Source organism: Salmo salar, chromosome 12 (genome assembly GCF_965601325.2).
Source record: "Salmo salar chromosome 12, fSalSal1, whole genome shotgun sequence".
NCBI lineage: Eukaryota > Metazoa > Chordata > Actinopteri > Salmoniformes > Salmonidae > Salmo > Salmo salar.
In genome coordinates, this window is record NC_138302.1 from 62765288 (window position 1) to 62790847 (window position 25560).

Sequence of the window (25560 nt, forward strand, 5' to 3'; positions counted from 1 at the left end):
AAGAAAAATAAGCTACACACTTTAATGCAAGTATTTTTTTTATTCAACAGAAAGGCATAGCCAGGAAAAAAGGTAAAAATGTGTGGTTTTCAGAAGTGCTAAACTGAGAGATATTCAGAAAACATACATATCATACAGCTGCATGTATTTACTTCAGATTCTCCATTCCACACCCTCCTAGATCTTTCTTGATGATCCTAGAAATTTTTCACAACAAGCAATACCTACAGTAAATGGATGCTTTTATATCACTGAACTGTTTTGCTGACAGTAATTAACACAGGAAATACAATATTACCTTCAGAACAGTGCTGCAAAACCTTGTGCCGAAGTTGAACAAACCATGTTAGTAATTTTCATACCTTTGGACATATCTATGTTATTGATCTTTGCTCCAGGGAAGATAAAAGATTAAAACATTCCACTGAATATGACAGTCTGAAAATATGTTTTATTTTTTGTCTACACAGACATTTCTGGGCTTTTACTCGGTATAGATGAGCGAAATCTCAAACCCACCTCAACACTAGACGGCGCTGCTGAGCTCATACCTCCAGTTTCTTCTTCATGGCCAGTTTGTAGAGGATCTGGTAGCCGTCATCCCAGGCGTAGATCAGCTGCTCCAGCGGGTTGTACTTGAGGCTGGAGTGAGAGCCGTAGCGCTTGGGAAAGTACACTAGAGGTGCATCGTCATTGGTTACCATATCACTGACGTCAAAGACGCACTGGACGCGTGAGCGGCTGGGCAGCGCGGTGTTGTAGACCACATACACCGTGCCGCAGATGATGAAGGCGGCCTCTGCGTTCTCTCGCGTGCACGGCGTGTCCCACATCTGCTCGATGTCCAGCGTGTTGGCATCCATCTTGGCCAGAGAGATGTGCCTCTCAGTCTCCTTGGTGGCGTAGATGGCCCAGAGGCCCTCCTCATCTGCGGCCAGGTCAATGACCGTCTCCGGAGTCAGGCTGTACACGGGGACATGGTCCTGGACGGGGAACACAGCGCTGTCTGCCACCGAGCCATTCTGCAGGTTGTACTTGATCAGCCGAAGCTCCTTGCCTTCCTTCACGTAGTAGGCGTGGTTGTTGTAGACAGTGTGGCCGCTGCCTCGCCAAGGGGACGGAAGCTTCACGGTCTTGGCCATGGACGTGCCCTGGGAGATGGTGAAGTCCCGGATGGAGCCAAACTCATAGATGGTGTCCTCGTCTGTGCCGTTGAAGATATAGACTTTGCCCGAGTTACTGCCCACATCTTTGGTCCACATGCCCTTTGGGCCTCCGACTCGCTTCAAAATCTTCATGGCTTTGATGCTAGAGATCATATCCCTGCAGTCTGGAAGAGAAATGATAGATTCATGAGTTGGGCTAAAACCATGTTTTTTACATGGTAGTCAACATTACACGTCAGGTGCAGTGTAATTACAATGTACACATTGTTCCACTCCTTACAACTGTGATACCTGTAATACCAATGTCATAAAACATACTACACCATACCATATTGATAAAGTTCAACCAAAAGTAATACTGAGGGACTAGGTAAAGTTTAAAGGATAGTTCAATTTTTTATAGTACTTTTTTTTGTGAAGTTTAATCTTTTACGTGATCTGGAGTGGATTTCAGATGTTCAACCTGATTTTGTCAGAACATGCACCCCGAGTAGGCAACAGTACTCAGTTGTGTGTGGCAACATGTATAAGGATCACAGGAAATGAAACTTGATGAGTCACTGGCTATTCATCCGGCTGGAGTGCAACTAAGAGAAAATATTACAATTAAAGTGGTGCATAATTTAGAGTATGCTGTTTGAATAAGCATTGCATCTTTAGTCAGTCCTTCATCTACATATTTCATCAGCATGCTCTCACATCTCAGTACATACCTCCCATTTCCAAAACCTCAACAACCAAGTGTAAACAAACTATTTCCTGAATTGACTGCATTCAGATTGCTTTCTCTATGCAAATAAAGCGAACCATACGTTTTAGAGCAGAACAAAAAGTGTTAAGCACAACATTGAATGAAATCCACTTAAACTCTTTAATAATGGCCTCTGAGAGAAGAATAATGATATGAGGGAATATATATTTTCTAACCTACTTACATAACAGTACAATGGCTAAGACATTGTGGCCTTCTCTATCTCTGCTCATCATGTAGAAGATCTATTCAGGAACCAAGGCCTCATATTACCCCTACTGCTGAGTTTACTTCATTTGTCCTCTCCTTTGGCCTATGCTATGATCCTCTTAGTAAGTAATCATGTGTACTACATGTGCGTCTGTCCTCCCAATATGTTATCATGTCTACAGTACATGTCACGGAAGGGCTATGTAACTAACCACTGCTCTATTCTGCCTCTTCCCAGCAGGCCTTTACTATAATCCTCACAGGAAGTAACCACCATGTGAACTACTTGTGTCTCTATCCCCCCCAGTATGTCACCACGTCTGCCACGTCTCACCTGTGGCCTTGGCGTACTTGGCCTTGTTCTTCTCCTTCACCACAGTCACCTGCTGCTCCACCAGCTTGTCGTCCACGTCCACGCAGGGCTGCGCCCCGTTCTGTGTCTCCAGGTAGTCCATCTCGCGCTCCACGCGGTCCACGCGCGTCCCCACGCTGTCTAGATCCGTCCTCAGCGTCTCCTTGTCCTTGTCAAGGGTCTCAATCTGGGCAACCATCTGCTGCTTGAACTCCCGCAGCTCTGTGGCGTAGCGGTTCGTCTGCTCGTGCCATAGCGAGATACGGTCCTGGTGGGAGAGGTGAGAAGAAGACAGTTCAAGCATGTAGTGTAGAAGTAGTCCTGGAGGCATATGGGTTCTGTCCCTATTTCACAGGATGAATTAAAACCCTGTTCTCTGGGGCCACTGCCACAGTCATCACCAGTGTGGCGTCAGGCTCCACAGGGATGTTTCCTCTCTCCCTTACTGTTCCTTCTAAGTCTGGAACCTTTGGCCATCGCATTAAAGGAAGACAGAGACATTAAGTTAAGTGCAGGTTGAGGATCAGCTTTTCTGAGTGACTTGACTAGATTTGCACTCCAGTAATTGCAAGGGATGTATCAGCACGCAGGGGGTAATCTCAGTTAGGAGGGATTGGGAGTGCAGAAAGGTCAGGATTCGAGTTGTATTCAAGGGCCATTGGTGTGGCTAGGAACTAGGAAAAGACAGCTACAAATGCCACAGAAAGGGACAACCGGTGGATATAACACACTATGTGACAGGTTTGAAGTGGTACGCAGCAATATTTTTAATAAAAAAAAATATTCAAAGTCCACAGTAGACTGAATTATCACCTGATAAAGTATTTCAAGCAGACAGCTGCAGGACTGATTAAGGAGTCTCACTAAGGGAGATCCAACGCCAATATGAACTGAGTAATGACATTTCTAGACACTAGCCTACAGTACACTCTTAGAAATAAAGGTCCCCATAGGAGAACCCTTTTTGGTTCCAGGTAGAACCCTTTTTGGTTTCAGGTAGAACCCTTTTGGGTTCCAAGTAGAACCCTCTGTGGAAAGGGTTCTTTATGGAACCCAAAAGGGTTCTACCTGGAAACAAAAAGGGGTTTTCAACTGGTTCTCCTATGCCTATGGGGACAGACGAAGAACCATTTTAGGTTCTAGATAGCACCTTTTTTTCTAAGAGTGTATATTCCACAACCCAGCCTTCCTTCCTGCTACTATGTCCCAAGGATTTAGGGAATGGGAAGAGAGAGGGCTTTGTAAAGTCTCTCAACTTTTCAAAGGATCAATTGTTAAATCATTTCAAGAAATCCACAAGGAATTATATTCTAAACTAATTGTTATTGGTACCTTTAAGTAAGGCAATTCACTGTTGAAAAAGGATTGTTCCAAAAAACGACAGAGCCGGTTACTCCTGTAGATAAGATGATTGAATTACTTTATCAAGAGGAAAACATTGGGACCGTTTCAAACTTTTATCACAATATCCTTAACATGCAAACAGTATCTTTAGATAATCTTAGGAGCCCATGGCAGGGTGAATTACAGGATCAGATATCAGAGGAGAGTTGGGGGAATATATGGAAACACTATATTAAGCCACTACATGTAACTGAATGAGGGAGTTTTAATTCAAAGTACTACATCACTCTTTTATGAGCCCTGATAAACTTCATAAAATGAACAAAGGAATACATATCTGCAACGTGTTGGAGGCAGTGTGGACAAATAGGTACTTCCTCACATATATTTAGGAAAATCCTGTCTTTTTTAAATTCTCCATGTTATACAGGACATCATAGGGATTATTATTCAACCAGACCCATGTCATCTCCTACTAGGTATTGTTCCTGTGGATACACTCCACTCCTCTCCACTTAAATTGATAGATTATATTTTAGCAGCAGCAAGGAAATGCGTAAGAAAATGCAATTATTAAAAGATATGTGGTTAGGTCTATGCGGGAACTTGTTGACATGGAGATGATAAAATCAATCTTGCAACAAGTTCCTGACATATCTTATTCTGTCATTTCTGGGGTTTTGTTTGCTTGTTTCTATTATTTTTCTGATGTGGCTTTATCCAAATTGTATTCTTATTCTCTTGAAATGTTTGCTCTATACAACCAAAAATGTACCCTTAACATGTGAAACTCATTACGCTTCTTTGTGAAGACCACAAAGATATGTTGTGTATGTATTGTACATGTTCTTGATGTGCTCTCGAATAAAAATGAATGTATATAAAAAAAGGATTCTCACTAAAACCACGTTAATGCTTGCACCATAAACCTGAATTGGAAAGTATCGAATGCTCTTTCTCAGAACGACTCACTGGCTGGAAATGATCCGAGAGGTTTCTCTGAGTACAGTCGCTCAAAAAATAACTTTTAGGGAGGTATTTATGCAGGTATTTATTTATGCAGAGTCAGAACACATATAGAGAGAAGCCAACTACTTTCCATGTGAATAAGAATACTAGAAAGCAAGATGGAGAATGGGATATGGGTACACATAGCAGTGGAGCTGTTTATTGTACAACAACAACTTGAAGCGAGCCAGCTGGTCAGTCTTTTGCAGAGACCAACATTCTAATAACTCCAGGTACAAGGCTAATACATTTTTTTTTAAATATAAATCAGAACACCACAGAAGTCACCTGCATAAAAGATCTTCAAACTTCTATTCCCATTTGCTTCTATTTCGGGCGGAAACAAATTTATTGAAAGCATGAACTCTATACTTTCTGGGTGCAGCAGCAGAAACAGTCAGTCAATCTTTTTTCCTCAGAATCCCCACATCTGCATCCCATTGAAGGTTTCCCAGATCCCCAGAGAGTTTCCTTTCAGACTTATTCTGGAGCCCAGGGTCTGACTGGGAGCAGAAGAACAGTCTCTTACCTCAATGGCTAGCAGACGCCGCTCCAGGTAGTCCATCAGGGCTTGATGCTGGGCGTCAGCCAGGCAGGTCAAAGTGACAAGGATGAGAAAAACCCTCATTTTGTGGGAGGACAGGTCACCCTTTTCCTTGTTTGCGTGTCGACGGGAGGAGAGTGTGTGAGGAGGGGCCAACTTACGGTGTCCCTAACTTGACTGGAATGTTTTAATAAACACTCAGAGAGGGAGGAGTTTTGAACATCTGGTACTGCTGGAAACACACAGACTCTCTCGCCATTTCCTTTTTTCTTTCTCCCAACATAATAATTGTTGTCCACTGATTGCTAAATACCACATTAGTGATGTTTATAGGTCATTTTAGGTTGGGAGGTACTTTGTCATTTGCTTTTGTTCATTTTCTATGTTTTGTAGAGATTGAAATACATTGAAATGTATGATTGTTGTCTCGTATCACACTAAAATGCAATATTAAGAAGACAAGTTAAGGCAAAAATTATGTTTGCACATCTGTCACTCTTGATTAGAATAAAATATTGTTGTTTTTCACTCATATTAGTATTTTATTTAGTTTTAAGAAAACTCTTCAGCATTGATGGAAGAAAATTCGGATGCAACGCCGAGAGTGGAGGAAAATATTTTTGTCAAATAGAAGATACTTTCTCCCCTCGAATTTTTATTGGAACACTAACCTTCTCTTACATAACCAACATTCAACTAGCTCAGGTCAGGCTTAACATTTTGTAATTTCTTTCCCCTTTCCTTTAAAATAGTATTGTAAAATTAGTTTCACTATGTTCTATAACTGTTCATATGATGATTTGCATTTCTGACAAAGAGACAATTGTTCATAATTGTTCAATGACTATTGTCAGTCAAAATGAAACGTGGTTGTTAAATCAAGCCATCATTCCAGTTATGGTTTTCACAGCCTATGAGCACATTAAGTTCCCATCAAGTTCACATTACAGTAAGTTTTATCATCAAGTATACTTTGACTCATCTGATGAGAAGTCTGATTTATTCATGTGCACTGTCATTGGGTCTGGCAAGTACCATTTTGATTTCCTAATGCAAGTATTTTCTCATAATGAAAGTACAACAGTTTAGTGTTTTCTGTTTTCACACGTGACACGAGAGACTGTATGAATAGTCTAAAGTTGATGTTCAATGTCATGTCTAGGTTCAATTTAATGATTGAAATGACTAATTCAATCAGTGGATTTGTTTTGTAATATGTACAAGATCATAATTCCAGCAGGCCTACATCAGCCCCTTGAATACCATAACCACATCATGCCCCTGTCAAATGTTTTTATTGTTTCATCTGCTACTAGAAGTCAGTCTTAAGCTGTTTTTGAATATTTTGTTCAAGTGCATTACCCAGATTGTATATGTACTTTTTATTTTGATATGTTTTTATGTTTCTTCTTGCTGTACTTTTTGCCTGCATGTCTAAAGTGTTTCTATTTGAACTGATATGCAAATACACTAAATTATAAAAATCATCATTAGAAATAGTTGTAGTAATTTCTGTCAGAATATGCCAGATAGAGAGGTAGAAAACATGCCAATGGTGCAAGATGTAACAGAAGAAAATAGGACCTGGCAGTTTGTCTGTGGTTTTTAAGAATGTGACGCAAGATAGTATGTCTAGAAGTATTGAGCTTGCCAGCCAGACACACAAAGAGCAAGCAGCTGAGAGACTTTCCTTTGATCACAAAATGGAGACGTATGACAGCGACAAGTACTTCTACAGCAATGACATCCTGTACAATATTAGCTACGATCTAACCTACCTTGGGGAGCGCTCCAACTCCAGTCTTCCCTATTCTCACGTCTACCTGCCACTACTTTATTTTCTCATGTTTTTCACAGGCTTCCTGGGCAACCTCTTTGTGATCACAGTCATGGGCAGCCGGGGGAAGAGAGGCGGCCGTCTTGTGGATACGTTTGTTGTTAACCTGGCACTTGCGGACCTGGTGTTTGTCCTCACCCTCCCTCTGTGGGCCGTCTCGTCCAGTCAGGAGGGACACTGGCCTTTCGGCAACCTTCTCTGCAAGCTGAGCAGCTACATTGTCACCGTCAACCGCTTCTCCAACATCTTCTTCCTGACCTGTATGAGCGTGGACCGCTACCTGGCCGTGGTGGGCCTCATGGACTCCCGCTTTCTCCGCAGCAGCCAGTGTGTGCGTCTCAACTGCGCCGTGGTCTGGCTGCTATCCCTGGCTCTAGGTACCCCATCCCTGGTGTACCGTAGCATGTATACTCTCAATGGCAAACTCTTCTGTCGGGAGGATGAAGAGTCATCCTTCTTCCTGGGTCTGAGCCTGACCGTGGTCTTCGTGACCTTCGCCCTACCGGTGCTCATCATCATCCTCTGCTACGGTTCTATCCTGGCCCACCTGCGCCAACACTGTGTTGCAGCTTGCAACCCTCGCGCAGAAGCCCGACGCCGCCACTCTCTCAAGATGGTCTTCACCATAATCGTGGCCTTTGTGGTGTCTTGGCTTCCTTTCAACATCTTCAAGACCATCCTCATTGGTTTCAAGCTGTCTATGGCCGATCTGAGCCTTGAGACCGAGTCTGTCTTGAATCAGGGCCTTACCCTCTCCTGCTGCTTGGCCTTCCTCAACAGCTGCATGAACCCAGCCATCTACCTATTCCTGGACCACCACTTCAGAGGGCAGGTGGAGAACCAGTTCCTGAGCTGCGTGGGAAAGCTTGGGCTGCACCAAGGCTATGCCTCGTCCACTGACTTCTACAACGGTACCTCAGAGAGCTGCGGCACAACAGCCTCCAGAACTCGTCTCCAGCCACTTGACCAGAATGTCTGATAGCAGGGTCATGCACCTTTTACATCCTCTTTGCGGTCTGAAACGTTAAAGGGTGAGGTGAATCATTTTGTGTTATGATTTTAGGTGTTATGTAATTCAAGCTCAGTGAAAGCATTCTCTGAAATATATTTGGTGGATATTATAGCTTCTCAAAATAAGTCATATTTTACATATCATAATTGTATATTTTGATTATCACTGATAGTTTGAATTTAGGTTTTAGATTTTATTTATTCTCACCAAAGAAAATATTTGAAAGACAAAACAGTACAGATAAAAAAAAAACTGGTAAAAACAGAGTGCAAGTGAGGTTGATTTATTTAGCTTTCTTTTTTTTTTTTACGACCAGATGAAATAGGATGGTCTTTTTATGTCTAAATATTTTTTATATGAATAATTCATGAGTAGCCTGGTTATTATGATTGTTGACATTCTTAAATTCATAGTAATATTAAATTGCAATTTGTTAACATTAACATTCATTTGTTAATGGTTCCTTTTTGCTGTGTGAAATTCATTTCAACAATATTCAAAATGGTTGTCCATGTTCATCGCATTAGTAAGATTACATTTAATGTATTATAAAACATTTATAATAAACAGTTTTTTGTAATAAATTAAGTGTTCATATAATTGGCAATTATTGCAGATACTTTTTTCCGAATAATGTCATAGTTTACTAAGTCTTTTTGCACTTTTACAATGGCATTTAACTGTGTGTACTTTTCACAATAAAGGAACACAAGAATGAAAATAAAGTTGAAAGATTTTAGGTATATATTAGGCATATTGAAATAAAGCATAATAACTAAGTAATGTATAACATTTCCTCATAAGTAGTTCCAATAATTATAGTATTGAAATGGTTATTTTTAACATAACTTCATAATTCATAGCTTTTATAGGCATAACATGTTCACACTACTTACTGACATATTTAGAAGGAGAAACACTTCTCAGTTTATTTCTCATGTCACTGTAACTTAATAAAAACAGACTTACCAATCAAAATTGATCCAGAAGCTCAACATTGTTTTTATCTGCTTCCTCAAAATGATTGGACTTTCATTCAAAACAGTAGCAAAATGTTATCTGCAACGAGATAATATCCTCTGCAATTGACAAAACAGAATGAATGATACAAAATAAAACGTTATTAAGACAAGTATTTTTCGTATGGGAATTTGTTGGCTGATTACATGACTTGAAAGTTCAAAGGTTCATTCATGCCCACATGTTTTTCCATTTCTTTTGCACTATGAATCATCTAGTTACAAAAGGGCTTGAGAAACTTGGGTTAGATACCAGTCTGTGGGAACCTACAGCACAACTGTACTTCCACCAACTAGTTCCCTTTAAGACCTTTTAGTGTGGAAAACCCTGACCTGACCTTCTGTTCCGCTTATTCAGAAAGATGGCAGTCTATTGATATGGACAATGAACTTCACAGTTTAATGCTTGAAGTCATGTCATTTTTCAAGTCACTGAAATCTAAGGTATTACAAAGTATCAGGTCACTGAAAACTAAGTTATTTCAATTACATTAATTGGAACACGCAAGGTAAATCAAAACGCTTTACATTGCCAAAATAACAAGATCTCAAAATGAATCTCACATCTAATGATTTTGCCTAGCAGATTCCTTATCTTTCGATGAAGATGTCTCTGTTACAAGGATGAGGCTTCCATATGAATTGTTTCTTTTAGAAAACTCATCTCACATTATAGTGACAGTTGTTTTATCTGCAGGGGAGAAACTGAGGGCCTCACCACGGACATGCTGAGGGCCTCACTGTTGGGACTTTATATTCTCTGTCAATCACGGCACCGTAATAAGAGGCATGATCCGTGACCCTTTAATCTCACTGCCAGGGACCGCTTTAGGTGACAGGGTGAGAGGCATCAGTCAGTTTCCGTTTGTGCTCTCTACGCGAGCAGTAATGAGAACAAACATTGTATCGTTTTCTCATGGCCTTATCTGTGACCCGTTGGCACCTGGTGTACACTCAGTTGCTCACTATGAGAATGGTTGTGAAACCTGTTTGAGTTAACCTTACTGGAGGTTGACGTTTGATGCGTAATCATCAGACCTAGGTGGTCCTTCAACAAGACCATTGCAAACTGAACATCTGATGATTGATAGATGATATCCAGATAGGCGTTTTAGCCTACACTCAATGGCAGTAGTGCAGAGGATGTGTTTACTTACATTTTGTGGGCAGAGAAAATCAAAAGAAGAGAAAATAAATTTGACCTAGCTTGCCCTCTAAAGGGAGAGTACAGATGGTGTGAAAACAGCCAGCACCTCAAAACAGTGATCACATGGCAGTGGCAGCCTGTGGTTTTGTAGCATTTCCTTCACTGTAATTTGTATTCATTTTATTTCACCTTTATTTAACCAGGTAGGCCAGTTGAGAACAAGTTCTCATTTACAACTGTGATCTGTCCTAGATAAAGCAAAGCAGTGCGACAAAAACAACACAGAGTTACACAGAAACAAACGTACAGTCAATAACACAATAGAAAAATCTATGTACAGTGTGTGCAAATGTAGAAGAGTAGGGAGGTAAGGCAATAAAAAGCCATAGAGGCGATATAATTACAATTTAGCATTAACACTGGAGTGATAGATGTGCAGATGATGATGTGCAAGTGGAGATACTGGGGTGCAAAAGAGCAAGAGGATAAATAACAATATGGGGATGATGTAGTCGGATGTGCTATTTACAGATGGGCTGTGTACAGTCGGGTGGGCTATTTACAGATTGGCTGTGTACGGGGTACAGTGATCGGTAAGCTGCTCTGACAGCTGAAGCTTAAAGTTAGAGAGGAACAGTACAGTTAGTCAGTCATCGCAGATACGGAATATCAACACCTAGATCAGACATTTACATAAATTGGGTGGTTATTGGATATTTGGAAGCACATTCCATGTTGATATAAAGTAATCAAGGTGCTTTACCAAACTGCAAAAAGTAATAAGCAATGTACTCCTGACACCTAGCGTTTGTAGGCTACAGTAGGCATTCTGGTTTAATGTACTCACCCACCCCACTCACTCACTCACTCACTGGGGCTTCACGCAGTCCACACTCCACACACAGTCAGTCACCGTACATTTGTGGGTATAACTTTATCACATAGTCGCCACTCTATTCTATTTATTTCAATATATGTGAAGCCAACAGCTGGCATTAATTACACTGAGGATCTGATCACTGTCGGTAAATTGCTCTTTGATGTGATTGAGTCGAAGTTCTTAAGAAAGAAAAAAAAAACTAAAGGATTGGGATATCCCAATAGTTTGGAGATTTGGGGGTGCATTCACTTTTTTAACTTCTTCCTGCATATTAATTTGATATTTTAAAAGTATTACATTTTATTAAAATACAATTTTATTAAAGCATATCCGTTGTAGGGGAGATCGTTTAACTTGTGCAAAAGACAGTAAACTCACTCAAAGTGTCGCCCCTACTTTCGGGGACTGATACCATGGCCCATTCCCGTTGCGACGTCCCTCTTCAGAGTACGTAAGAAGCAATACTTCTACAACTTCTGGAAAACGTGGATGAAAGTTGATATGGACATACAATTAAGTTGTTCTACGCCCTCCAAAATTGGATATTTGACATATAGCATAAGAAGGTATGGTTGCTACTTTCCTTTTCGAAGTAAACAAACAACTTTTCCATCGCATTAAACAATGTGGGTTTTTTTACGAGAGTAGCGCAAGTTTTAGCCATAGCACAATGCTAGACCAAGTTCTGCAGACCTTGACTATAATAATTATGCAAAATTATTGTAAGCGTTTTCATAATATCCTTTACTTTGTATGCAATAATGTATAGGCCTACATTTCCATGCAGTAGTGTTTTTGTTTTATTTGTACTTTACCACTGCCTAACTCCAATTTTTGTTAAGCAACTGGAAAAATTAACTGTTTACACTTGAATCAAAAGTGAAAAGTTATGGACAGAATACTTTCTTACTGAGGTGGTCCCGTGACGACAACTTTGCAGATTAATGAATGAATGAATGAATGAATGAATCATTGAATGGTAAATGTTAATATAGTAGGGCAATTCCACCGTAACAGAGTGACGCTGATACTCCGATTTTATTCCCTTTAAAGGCCCAGTGCAGTCAGAATTGTGTGTTCCCTGTGATTTTTTGTTGTTGTTGTTGTTGTTGTATCATATTGTACAACAGCTGATATAACGAACACTAAACATGTGGAAATTGTTTTATCAGTAGCTAGGTTTCCATCCAATAGGCAACAGATTTTCATGTGAATATTCTAAAATCCGCATAAAGAAAATATGCTAATTTTCCAAACTGACTTGTTGCTGATGAAAATCAGTGTGATGACAATGCACACAATGTACTTTTTCGCTTAAGTTTTCATATACTGAATACAAAACTAAAGTTCAATGTGATACCATCGCATTTTCAACTCTACTAATAGTTTTGTCAAGCTGTTGCGTTAAATAGCAAATGTGCCTACACTGGTCTTGTATAACAAAACGCATAAGATCTCATTATCACAGACCTTATTTTCGGCGTTTATTCAAAAACCCTACAAAAACGTTAATTAATTTTCTCCTATAGGCTTTGTCCAACGAACCATGGCGGGTTAGTGCATACAAAGACTGCATTACTATTGCTCTCTATAACTGGGCCCAAAATCTGTCTTCTCCAGCAGGTGGCGTTTAAAAAAAAGAAATTGCTCACCAAAAGCAAGGAGTTTTTGGTTGGAGGACAATGTGTGTAGCGTTTGGAGAACAAACAATATATGTACAGGCTTATTTGATCATAAATAAGTTGCATAATGATTAAGTTGTTATGAGTGTACTGATAAGTAGGACACGTGACATCCCGGTAACTTTGAGAAAAACGCTTTATATCGGAGTTGTGCCTGGTCGTCACTAGTTACCACAGCCACAAAGTCATAAACCCCCCATATTTCTACGTCACTTATAAAAATGTGATTTTTAAACCTAACCACACTGCTAACCTTACGCCTCATTGTAAATTAATCCCCCAAAATCACATTTGAGCTTTTATACATTTTTATGTTATAGCCAATTTGGACTTTGTGGGAACTAGTGGAAATCGTTGTGCCTGCTGTTCACACTAGCGATTCTCGTTAGTATCTTGGCAACGCAACAAAACACAAAGCTGATTTAACGTATTTAGGAAATCAGCCCTAACAATGTTGTCATCCAGAGTCACATTTATTTCCCCTACTATATCCTCCATACAGAAGTAAAAAAAAAATGTAAACCCATTTTTTTACTCCCCAATTACGTGGTATCCAATTGGTAGTAGTTACAGTCTTGTCTCATCGCTGCAACTCCCATATGGACTCGGGAGAAGCGAAGGTCGAGAGCCATGCGTCCTCTGAAACACAACCTAACCCAACCCAACTGCTTCTTGATACAATGAACATCCAACCCGGAAGCCAGCCGCACCAATGTGTCGGAGGAAACACCGTACCATACCTGGCGACCTGGTCAGCGTGCACTGCGCCCGGCACGAAGAGACAAAGATATCCCTGCCGGACAAACCCTCTATAACCCGGACGACGCTGGGCCAATTGTGCACCGCCCAATGGGCCTCCCGGTCGCGTCCGGCTGCGACAGAGCCTGGGCTCGAGCCCAGAATCACTGGTGGCACAGCCTTAGACCACTGCGCCACCCGGGAGGCCCAGAAGTTATTTTTTTTAAGGAAAACTTTATATAACCTCAAATCAAATTGTATTAGTCACATGTGCCTAATACAACAGGTGCAGACCTTACAGTGAAATGCTTACTTACAAGCCCCTAACCAACAATGCAGTTTCAAAAAATATGGATAAGAATAAGAGATAAAAGTAACAAGTAATTAAAGAGCAGCAGTAAAATAACAATAGTGAGACTATATACAGGGGGCTACCGATACAGAGTCAATGTGCGGGTGTAACAGTGTAGTACCCTACTTCAAGTCTCAGAGCGAGTGACGTCACTGATTGAAACGCTATTAGCGCGCACCACCGCTAACTAACTAGCCATTTCACATCGGTTACACGGGGGCACCGGTTAGTTGAGGTAGTATGTAGAGTATCTGGTAAGTATAATGGTGGCTCTAGCCAACAACTCGCAGATGCTGTGCGGGTAGGCTAGTCTACATGATGAGGTTATTATGGATAAGAGCGAGAATGTTTTTATTTGTCACACAGCAGTCAAGCATCGATCATCATGTCACCAGAATAGGACCCTTGATATTTATTTGAAAGGAGCATAATAAAGCTAATCACCTTGCACTTTCATCTCCCTGTGAAATTCATCATCATTTATTTCATCTGTAGCCTAATAATCTGCATGGTTTCCCGAGTCGTAGTGGGAGGGAGCACACACACAATGTCATCACATGTCTCCAAGTTTACGTCAATATTTATTTCCATCGCCAATTCTCGCATAATTAATTTTACCGAACGAGGAAATTATCTGTCTGCATTTATACAATTGTTTCCGGAACTTCCTGTTTCCTTCACAGATGTCATTATTATACATTTTTTTTGCAGTATCTTTATTAGCATTTAAACTGTTGATGGAAATCGTGATGTGTTTATTTCCTGAGAGTTGCTGGTTGAAAATACAATCAACATGGGACCTTGTAATCAGGTTTGCATGGGCAGGAGTTTCGGCTTTCCATGGTGACGTCACCATGTTGTAAATTGGTTAATAGACAAAGAGTTCCAATCTGCCATAAACTGAAAACTAGCTGTTAATCTCCGCACTCGGACCATTTGGGCTATAAAAGCTTTTTTTGCCTATTTTTAAAGGAAATCTATTACAGTAAGGTACTTAATTGTTACCCAGAAACTATTTGATATTGATATAAAAATGGCTGCATTGGGCCTTTTTAAAAGTATGCCAAACAAAAATAATTTATTTCAAAGTTTACTAAGCTAACATATGGAATCGTCATACCATGGATCATTTAGTTATTTCATTTTGAATTTAAGGACCCCTGTAGGTATCCCCCCCAAAATATATATTTTTTTTATTTAATATAATATTGAATTTGGCATTTACTACTATAGCCCATAGAAACGCATTGAATAACACATTCATAAATGGCAAAGCAGACAGTCAAAAAATTATTCCAAAGGAATCATTTTTATTTTATTTCACCTTTATTTAACCAGGTAGGACAGTTGAGAACAAGTTCTCATTTACAACCTGGCCGAGATGAAGCAAAGCAGTGCGACACAAACAACAACACAGAGTTACACATAAACAAACGTACAGTCAATAACACAATAGAAAAATCTAAGTACAGTGTGTGCAAATGAGGTAAGATTAGGGAGGTTAGGCAATAAATAGGCCGTAGTGGCGAAGTAATTACAATTTAGCAATTAAACACTGGAGTGATAGATGTGCAAGTAGAGATACTGGGGTGCAATGGAGCAACAACAAAAAATATAACAATATGGGGATGAGGTAGTTGGATGGGCTATTTACAGATGGGCTATGTACAGGTGCAATGATCTGTGAGCTGCTCTGACAGCTGATGCTTAAAGTTAGAGATATGAGTCTCCAGCTTCAGTGATTTTTGCAATTCGTTCCAGTCATTGGCAGCAGAGAACAGGAAGGAAAGACGGCCAAAGGAGGAATTGGCTTTGGGGGTGACCAGTGAAATATACGTGCTGGAGCGCGTGCTACGGGTGGGTGCTGTTATGGTGACCAGTGAGCTAAGGCGGGGCTTTACCTAGCAAAGACTTGTAGATGACCTGGAGCCAGTGGGTTTGGCAACAAATATGAAGCAAGGCCAGCCAATGAGAGCATACATGTTGCAGTGGTGGGTAGTGTATGGGGCTTTGGTGACAAAACGGAAGGCACTGTGATGGACTGCATACAATTTGCTGAGTACCATACCTGAGTGTTGGAGGCTATTTTGTAAATTACATCGCCAAAGTAGTGGATTGGTAGGATGGTCACTTTTACGAGGGTATGTTTGGCAGCATGAGTGAAGGATGCTTTGTTGCGAAATAGGAAGCCGATTCAAGATTTAATTTTGGATTGGAGATGTTTGATGTGAGTCTGGAAGGAGAGCTTACAGTCTAACCAGACACCTAGGTATTTGTAGTTGTCCACATATTCTAAGTCAGAACCGTCCAGAGTAGTGATTCTGGACGGTTTTGACTTAGAAGTTGTGAAGGGCAGTTGTGGGCAGCGATCGGTTGAAGAGCATGCATTTAGTTTTACTTGCATTTAAGAGCAGTTGGAGACCACAGAAGGAGAGTTGTATGGCATTGAAGCTCGTCTGGAAGTTAGTTAAGTGTCCAAAGGGCCAGAAGTATACAGAATGGTGTCATCTGCATAGAGGTGGATCAGAGAATCACCAGCAGCAAGAGCGACATCATTGATGAATACCAAGAAGATAGTCGGCCCTGAGAATTGAACCCTGTGGCACCCCCATAGACTGCCAGAGGTCCGGACAACAGGCCCTCCGATTTGACACACTGAACTCTATCAGAGAAGTAGTTGGTGAACCAGGCGAGGCAGTCATTTGAGAAGCCAAGGCTGTTGAGTCTGCCAATAAGAATGTTGTGATTGACAGAGTCGAAAGCCTTGGCCAGGTCGATGAAGACGGCTGCACAGTACTCTCTTTTATCGATAGCGGTTATGATATCGTTTAGGACCTTGAGCGTGGCTGAGGTGCACCCATGACCAGCTCGGGAACCAGATTGCATAGCGGAGAAGGTACGGTGGGATTCGAAATGGTCAGTGATCTGTTTGTTAACTTGGCTTTCGAAGACCTTAGAAAGGCAGGGTAGGATAGATATAGGTCTGTAACAGTTTGGGTCTAGTGTCTCCCCCTTTGAAGAGGGGGATGACTGCAGTAGCTTTCCAATCTTTGTGGATCTCAGATGATACGAAAGAGAGGTTGAACAGGCTAGTAATAGGGCTTGCAACAATTGCGGCGGATCATTTTAGAAAGAGAGGGCCCAGCTGATTTGTAGGGGTCCAGATTTTGCAACTCTTTCAGAACATCAGATATTTGGGTGAAGGAGAAATGGGGGGGGGGGGCACAAAACTACCTCCATGCTTCCATTACTTAAAAAAAAAAAAAACTGTACCGGGTTACCTTCAGAGTCCCGTGATACTTGTGGGGGTCTTGATGAAAGCAGAGAACACCATTGTGTTTGTGAGAATATCCTCTTTACATCGTGGGGTCATATTAGTCCAGAAGCTACAGAGGTTTTCATGAAGACCAATTTTCGGGATGTCTCATGGTCTAACAAACACAGTTGTAGCTCGGCCACCTTCCACTGCAGATGCAGAAGGCCGACGTAGGCATATTCAGTGGATTGAGACGCAGCCCTGATATATCTAGCAACCTGTTACGGAACGCCTTAACCAATATCCAATGGTAGAGCGTGGCGCGAAATACAAATACCTTAAAAATGCTATAACTTCAATTTCTCAAACATATGACTATTTTACACCATTTTAAAGACAAGACTCTCGTTAATCTAACCACACTGTCCGATTTCAAAAAGGCTTTACAACGAAAGCAAAACATTAGATTATGTCAGCAGAGTACCCAGCCAGAAATAATCAGACACCCATTTTTCAAGCTAGCATATAATGTCACATAAACCCAAACCACAGCTAAATGTAGCACTAACCTTTGATGATCTTCATCAGATGACAACCCTAGGACATTATGTTATACAATACATGCATGTTTTGTTCAATCAAGTTCATATTTATATCAAAAACCAGCTTTTTACATTAGCATGTGACTAGCATGTGACTAGCATTCCCACCGAACACTGCCGGTGAATTTACTAAATTACTCACAATAAACGTTCACAAAAAGCATAACAATTATTTTAAGAATTATAGATACAGAACTCCTCTATGCACTCGATATGTCCGATTTTAAAATAGCTTTTCGGTGAAAGCACATTTTGCAATATTCTCGGGTAGATAGCCCGGCATCACAGGGCTAGCTATTTAGACACCCAGCAAGTTTAGCACTCACCAAAGTCAGATTTACTACAAGAAAAATGTTATTACCTTTGCTGTCTTCGTCAGAATGCACTCCCAGGACTTCTACTTCAATAACAAATGTTGGTTTGGTCCCAAATAATCCATAGTTATATCCAAATAGCGGCGTTTTGTTCGTGCGTTCAAGACACTATCCGAAAGGGTAAATAAGGGTGACGAGCATGGCGCAATTCGTGACAAAAAAATTCAAAAAAATTCTAAATATTCCATTACCGTACTTCGAAGCACGCTGTTTAAAATCAATTTTTATGCCATTTTTCTCATTAAAAAAAACGATAATATTCCGACCGGGAATCTGCGTTTAGGTAAACAGACGAAAGAAAATAAAGCATGGGGTCGACTCGGGCACGCGCCTAAGCCCATAGTACTCTGATCGGCCACTTGCCAAACGCGATAAAGTGTTTCAGCCAGAGGCTGCCTCGATATCGTTCAGCTTTTTCCCGGACTCTGAGAGCCTATGGAAGCCGTAGGAAGTGTCACGTTATTGCAAAGATCCTCAGTCTTCAATAAAAAGAGCCAAGATGAAACACAACTTGTCAGACAGGCCACTTCCTGCATGGAATCTTCTCAGGTTTTGGCCTGCCATATGAGTTCTGTTATACTCACAGACACCATTCAAACAGTTTTAGAAACTTTAGGGTGTTTTCTATCCAAAGCCAATAATTATATGCATATTCTAGTTACTGGGCAGGAGTAGTAACCAGATTAAATCGGGTACGTTTTTTATCCGGCCGTGTCAATACTGCCCCCTAGCCCTAACAGGTTAAACCTCTTGGGGCTAGGTGGGACGCTAGCGTGCCACCCGTGGTGCACTCCATCAACAGCAGGTGCATTTCAAGAGCGGCAAATTTGAATCCAAATAAATGTCAAAATTCAAATTTTTCAAAAATACAACTATTTTACACCATTTGAAAGATAAACATCTCCTTAATCTAACCACGTTTTACGATTTCAAAAAGGTTTTACGGCGAAAGCATAAATTTAGAGTATGTTAGGACAGTACATTTACAAGAGTTGTGTGTAATGTTTTGTCAAGTCAAAGACAGGGTCACCAAAACCATAAAACCAGCTAAAATGATGCACTAACCTTTTACAATCTCCATCAGATGACACTCCTAGGACATTATGTTAGACAATGCATGCATTTTTAGTTCTATCAAGTTCATATTTATATCCAAAAACAGCGTTTTACTATGGCATTGATGTTGAGGAAATCGTTTCCCTCCAATAACCGGCAGTCAAGTCAGCGTCACAAATTAAATAATTAAAATTAGAAAACATTGGTAAAATATTATATTGTCATTTAAAGAATTATAGATTTACATCTCTTGAACTCAATCAACTTGCCAGATTTAAAAATAACCTTACTGGGAAATCACACTTTGCAATAATCTGAGCACTGCGCCCAGACAAATACGCGTTGCGATACAGACTAGACGTCATGTTGGGGAGATCTAAAATCGAAAATACTATGTAAATAATCCATTACCTTTGATTCTCTTCATCAGATGTCACTTCCAGGTATCACAGGTCCATAACGAATGTAGTTTTGTTCAAAAAAGCTCATCATTTATGTCCAAAAATCTCCGTCTCGTTAGCACATGATTTAAGCCAGCCGGACTTCTCGTCATGAACGAGGGGAAAAAATATATTTCCGTTCGTTCAAACATGTCAAACGTTGTATAGCATAAATCATTAGGGCCTTTTTTAACCAGAACATGAATAATATTCAAGGTGGACGAATGCATACTCTTTTATAACGTATTGGAACGAGGGTACCCAACATGAACTCGCGCGCCAGGTGTCTAATGGGACATCATCGTTCCATGGCTCTTGTTCGGTCAGATCTCCCTCCAGAAGACTCAAAACACTTTGTAAAGGCTGGTGACATCTAGTGGAAGCAATAGGAAGTGCCAAAATATTCCTAAGCCCCTGTGTTTTTCAATGGGATAGGTTTAAAGTCAATACAACACATCAGGTATCCACTTCCTGTCAGAAAATGTCTCAGGGTTTTGCCTGCCAAATGAGTTCTGTTATACTCACAGACACCATTCAAACAGTTTTAGAAACTTTAGAGTGTTTTCTATCCATATATAATAAGTATATGCATATTCTAGTTACTGGGTAGGATTAGTAACCAGATTAAATCAGGTACATTTTTTTTATCCAGACGTGCAAATGCTGCCCCCTAGACCCAACAGGTTAACGGAGTGTGCGAGCACACTTGTTTGGTTCAGCTAGCCGACTTTGGCTATGCGCCAGCCAAACTGAAGCATGCTGACACTTTAAGGCTCTAAGAGCTTCATTTTGTAATTTTTTTATTTTTTATCCTGAAAAACTCCCCAGTCCTTAATGATTACAAGCATACACATAACATGATGCAGCCACAACTGTGCTTGGAAATATGGAGAGTGGTACTCAGTAATGTGTTTTGTATTGGATTTGCCCCAAACATAACACTATTCAGGACAAAAAGTGAATTGCTTTGCCATGTTTTTTGCAGTCTTACTTTAGTGCCTTGTTGCAAACAGGATGCATGTTTTGGAATATTTTTATTCTCTACAGGCTTCCTTTTCACTCAGTCATGTAGGTTAATATTGTGGAGTAACTATACTGCTCAAAAAAATAAAGGGAACACTTAAACAACACAATGTAACTCCAAGTCAATCACACTTCTGTGAAATCAAACTGTCCACTTAGGAAGCAACACTGATTGACAATACATTTCACATGCTGTTGTGCAAATGGAATAGACAACACGTGGAAATTATAGGCAATTAGCAAGACACCCCCAATAAAGGAGTGGTTCTGCAGGTGGTAACCACAGACCACTTCTCAGTTCCTATGCTTCCTGGCTGATGTTTTGGTCACTTTTGAATGCTGGCGGTGCTTTCACTCTAGTGGTAGCATGAGACGGAGTCTACAACCCACACAAGTGGCTCAGGTAGTGCAGCTCATCCAGGATGGCACATCAATGCGAGCTGTGGCAAGAAGGTTTGCTGTGTCTGTCAGCGTAGTGTCCAGAGCATGGAGGCGCTACCAGGAGACAGGCCAGTACATCAGGAGACGTGGAGGAGGCCGTAGGAGGTCAACAACCCAGCAGCAGGACCGCTACCTCCGCCTTTGTGCAAGGAGGAGCAGGAGGAGCCCTGCAAAATGACCTCCAGCAGGCCACAAATGTGCATGTGTCTGCTCAAACGGTCAGAAACAGACTCCATGAGGGTGGTATGAGGGCCCGACGTCCACAGGTGGGGGTTGTGCTTACAGCCCAACACCGTGCAGGATGTTTGGCATTTGCCAGAGAACACCAAGATTGGCAAATTCGCCACTGGCGCCCTGTGCTCTTCACAGATGAAAGCAGGTTCACACTGAGCACATGTGACAGACGTGACAGTCTGGAGACGCCATGAAGAACGTTCTGCTGCCTGGAACATCCTCCAGCATGACCGGTTTGGCGGTGGGTCAGTCATGGTGTGGGGTGGCATTTCTTTGGGGGGCCGCACAGCCCTCCATGTGCTCGCCAGAGGTAGCCTGACTGCCATTTGGTACTGAGATGAGTTCCTCAGACCCCTTGTGAGACCATATGCTGGTGTGGTTGGCCCTGGGTTCCTCCTAATGCAAGACAATGCTAGACCTCATGTGGCTGGAGTGTGTCAGCAGTTCCTGCAAGAGGAAGGCATTGATGCTATGGACTGGCCCGCCCGTTCCCCAGACCTGAATCCAATTGAGCACATCTGGGACATCATGTCTCGCTCCATCCACCAACGCCACATTGCACCACAGACTGTCCAGGAGTTGGCGGATGCTTTAGTCCAGGTCTGGTAGGAGATCCCTCAGAAAACCATCCGCCACCTCATCAGGAGCATGCCCAGGCATTGTAGGGAGGTCATACAGGCACGTGGAGGCCACACACACTACTGAGCCTCATTTTGACTTGTTTTAAGGACATTACATCAAAGTTGGATCAGCCTGTAGTGTGGTTTTCCACTTTAATTTAGAGTGTGACTCCAAATCCAGACCTCCATGGGTTGATAAATTGGATATCCATTGATTATTTTTGTTGTCAGCACATTCAACTATGTAAAGAAAAAAGTATTTAATAAGATTATTTCATTCATTCAGATCTAGGATGTGTTATTTTAGTGTTCCCTTAATTTTTTTGAGCAGTGTACAATGTTGATCCATCCTCAGTGTTCTCCTATCACAGCCATTAAACTCAGGAACTGTTTTGGCCTCATGGTGAAATCCCTGGGTGGTTTCTTTCCTCTACGGCAACTGAGTTGGGAAGGACACCTGCAATTTTGTAGTGACTCGGTGTATTGATACACGATCCAAAGTGTAATTAATAACTACCATGCTCACAGGAACATTCAATGTCTGTTTTTTTTACCCATCTACCAACAGGTGCCCTTTGTGAGGCATAGGAAAACCTCCCTGGTCTTTGTGGTTGAAATTCACTGCTCAACTGAGGGACCTTACAATTATCTGTATGTGTGGGGTACAGAGATGAGGCAGTCATTCAAAAATCATGTTAAACAATATTATTTCACACAGTGAGGCCACGCAACTTATGTGACTTGTTAAGCAAATGTCTACTCCTGAACTTATTTAGGCTTGCCATAACAAAGGGGTTGAATACTTATTGACTTAAGACATTTCAGCTTTTCATTTTTAATTTATTTGACGACAAATCATAATATAATCCATTTTAAATTCAGGCTGCAACACAACAAAATGTGGAAAAGTTAAGGGGTGTAAATACTTTCTGAAGGCGCTGTATGTGGGTTTTTGGTAACAGAATGACAAGACACTAGGCAATATTCCTTAAACTTACAGTAGGAAAATCATTTCTGTAAAACTAAATCTACTTATTGATATTAACAGGGGTCTTTACTTCAACATTGTGTTTTAATGTATTTCTAGTAACTTTTATCTGCTAGGTGTTTTCTAAGACCCATTTTCCATGTGTTTCACCAGAAATCAAAGCCTTTGCTTATTCCAAATTTTTAGAATGGAAAATGGTAGAAAAAATTATATACACTTTCATTTAAAAAAAAATTACAGGCTTAGCTTTCATTGAACACCAATTTTGATCTGCTCCTATGAACTTCACATTTGTGCTCAAGGGACATTTTTTTTAAAGGATATTTCCCAGTAGCTAAATGAAATACTAAACAATGTAGCTAGTATTAATGATTGTGGGACAGATTTTCGGCCAATTATTTTCCCCTAAACTTGATACCACTTTATAGGTTCGTTTTGTGGTTGAGTATGACCAATGCTTACAAAAAAAACTGCATGACAGTGCAGTGAACTGTAATATTTTGGACACATTTTAAGGCACTGCTGTTAGGCTATACTGTTCTAAATTCAGTGAGGCTATATCCCTGGTCGTAGCTTTATATTGGCCTTTTTAATAATAAGCAATATGAAATGGAAAGGCCTATACTTTGCCTGGTGGACCAGACGGGTGATTTGGATTTCCAATTCGCCCGTCTGATACAACAGACAAGCCTTTACTATGAGTGGAGACAGTATGCTGGCCCTGTTACCAAGCAGATGCAGTTGTGTAAAGCTCCCTGTATTAACACATTTTCATCAGGAATCAAGATACCCACATATGTCATTCAGATTATATTTATTGGATGTAAAGGTACTTATCGGTCAGGAGGATATGTCCTGTTCCTAAGTCACTACAGACACCACACTATTGCCTATGCGCCAGCATGCATCTACAATGTGATGTGGAATATCAAGGGCCAATTTGTTTAGGCTCCATTCTCCTTCGGAATGCTTAAAACTAGTATGGGCTATGTGGGACGCTAGCGTCCCACCCGCGGTACAGCCAGTGAAATAGCAGGGCGGCAAATTCAAAACAACAAAAGTCTCTCATAATTCAAATTTCTCAAACATACAAGTATTATACACCATTTTAAAGATAAGATTCTCCTTAATCTAACCACAGTGTCCGATTTCAAAAAGGCTTTACGGCGAAAGCATAACATTAGATTATGTTAGGACATCACCTTGACAAGAAAAACCCCACAGCCATTTTCCAAGCAAGGAGAGGTGTCACAAAAACCAGAAAGACAGCTAAAATTAATCACTAACCTTTGATGATCTTCATCAGATGACACTCCCAGGACTCAATGTTACACAATACATGTATGTTTTGTTCGATAAAGTTCATATTTATATCCATAAACCCCATTTTACATTGGCGCGTGATGTTCAGAAAATGTATTCCCACCAAAACTTCCGGTGAATGAGCACATCAATTTACAAAAATACTCATCATAAACGTTGATAAACTTTACAACAGTTATTGAAAGAATTATAGATGTACTACTCCTTAATGCAACCGCTGTGTCAGATTTTAAAATAGCTTTTCGGCGAAAGCACATTGTTCAATATTCTGATTACAGAGCTCAGCCATCAACGCAAGCTATACAGTTACCCGCCAAGTTCTGGAGTCAACTAAACTCAGAATTAGTATTATAAATCTTCCCTTACCTTTGCTGATCTTCATCGGAATGCACTCACAGGACTCCCACTTCCACAAGAAATGTTCTTTTTGTTCGAAATACTCCATATTTATGTCCAAATACCTCCGTTTTGTTCGCGCGTTCAGGTCACTAATCCAAAGGCAAAACGCAAGAGCGCAGAACAAGAAAAGAAAAGTCAAATAGTTCCATTACCGTTCATAGAAACATGTCAAACGATGTTTACAATCAATCCTTAGGGTCTTTTTAACATAAAACGTCGATAATATTCCAACCAGACAATAGCGTATTCATTACAGAGGAAAAAGAAGGAGAGGCGCGCCAATGTGCCTGCGCAGTAAACAACTTACTGGTCCCAGGCAGTCCACTGATTGACTGAGCTCCTATTCTCTGCCCAGTAACAGTAGATGGATGAAACAAGTTTCTAAAGGCTGTTGACAGCCAATGGAAGCCTTAGGAAGTGCAAAATGACCCCACAGACACTGTAGTTTCAATAAGGATTAGATAGAAGAACTACAAGTCACTTCCTGGTTGGATTTCTTCTCAGGTTTTTGCCTGCCATATGAGTTCTGTTATACTCACAGACATCATTCAGTTTCAGAAACTTCAGAGTGTTATCTATCCAAATTTACTAATAATATGCATATCCTACGTTCTGAGCCCGAGTAGTAGGCAGTTTAATTTGGGCACGTCATTCATCTGAATTTCCGAATACTGCCCCCTGTCACCAAAAAGTTAAAGCCCCCATGCAGTATTTTTAATTATTATTTTTCCATCATTGTTTATTTCATAAAAATAACTCTAA

At 40.8% G+C, this 25560-nt stretch overlaps 3 protein-coding genes across 4 annotated transcripts in view; 2 read left to right on the forward strand and 1 right to left on the reverse strand.

Annotated features, from left to right (window-relative positions):
- Positions 1-20: 20 nt before the first annotated feature.
- On the reverse strand, positions 21-5565 carry olfml3b (olfactomedin-like 3b). Its single transcript, XM_014132528.3, has 3 exons — positions 5361-5565; positions 2462-2747; positions 21-1330 (listed from the first exon to the last, which is right to left on the reverse strand). Exons 1-3 carry the CDS (start codon positions 5457-5459, stop codon positions 546-548), a joined length of 1170 nt encoding a protein of 389 aa, XP_013988003.1. The 5' UTR covers positions 5460-5565; the 3' UTR covers positions 21-545.
- Positions 5566-6950: 1385 nt separating this feature from the next.
- LOC106565493 (C-X-C chemokine receptor GPR25) lies at positions 6951-8416 on the forward strand. The gene has a single exon (XM_045691594.2). It carries the CDS (start codon positions 7004-7006, stop codon positions 8189-8191), a length of 1188 nt encoding a protein of 395 aa, XP_045547550.1. The 5' UTR covers positions 6951-7003; the 3' UTR covers positions 8192-8416.
- A 3255-nt stretch (positions 8417-11671) lies between these two features.
- The window catches only part of LOC106565419 (innate immunity activator protein), a 42379-nt gene continuing 28490 nt past the window's right edge, over positions 11672-25560 (forward strand). Inside the window, exon 1 of one of the 2 annotated variants that reach the window (XM_014132531.3) lies at positions 11672-11836. The gene's annotated coding sequence lies outside the window, so the exon portion shown is untranslated. The remainder of the gene's footprint in view (positions 11837-25560) is intronic. The other variant, XM_014132529.3, reaches the window with a different exon arrangement.

Bases quoted from the DNA above. Each gene is read 5' to 3' on its own strand.
- olfml3b (XM_014132528.3), bottom strand. From the start codon at position 5,459: ATGAGGGTTTTTCTCATCCTTGTCACTTTGACCTGCCTGGCTGACGCC. The intron at 2,748-5,360 runs GTAAGAGACTGT...CTCTCCCACCAG, and splicing joins GGCGTCTGCTAGCCATTGAG to GACCGTATCTCGCTATGGCA. The intron at 1,331-2,461 runs GTGAGACGTGGC...TTTCTCTTCCAG, and splicing joins CAAGTACGCCAAGGCCACAG to ACTGCAGGGATATGATCTCT.
- LOC106565493 (XM_045691594.2), top strand. From the start codon at position 7,004: ATGTCTAGAAGTATTGAGCTTGCCAGCCAGACACACAAAGAGCAAGCA.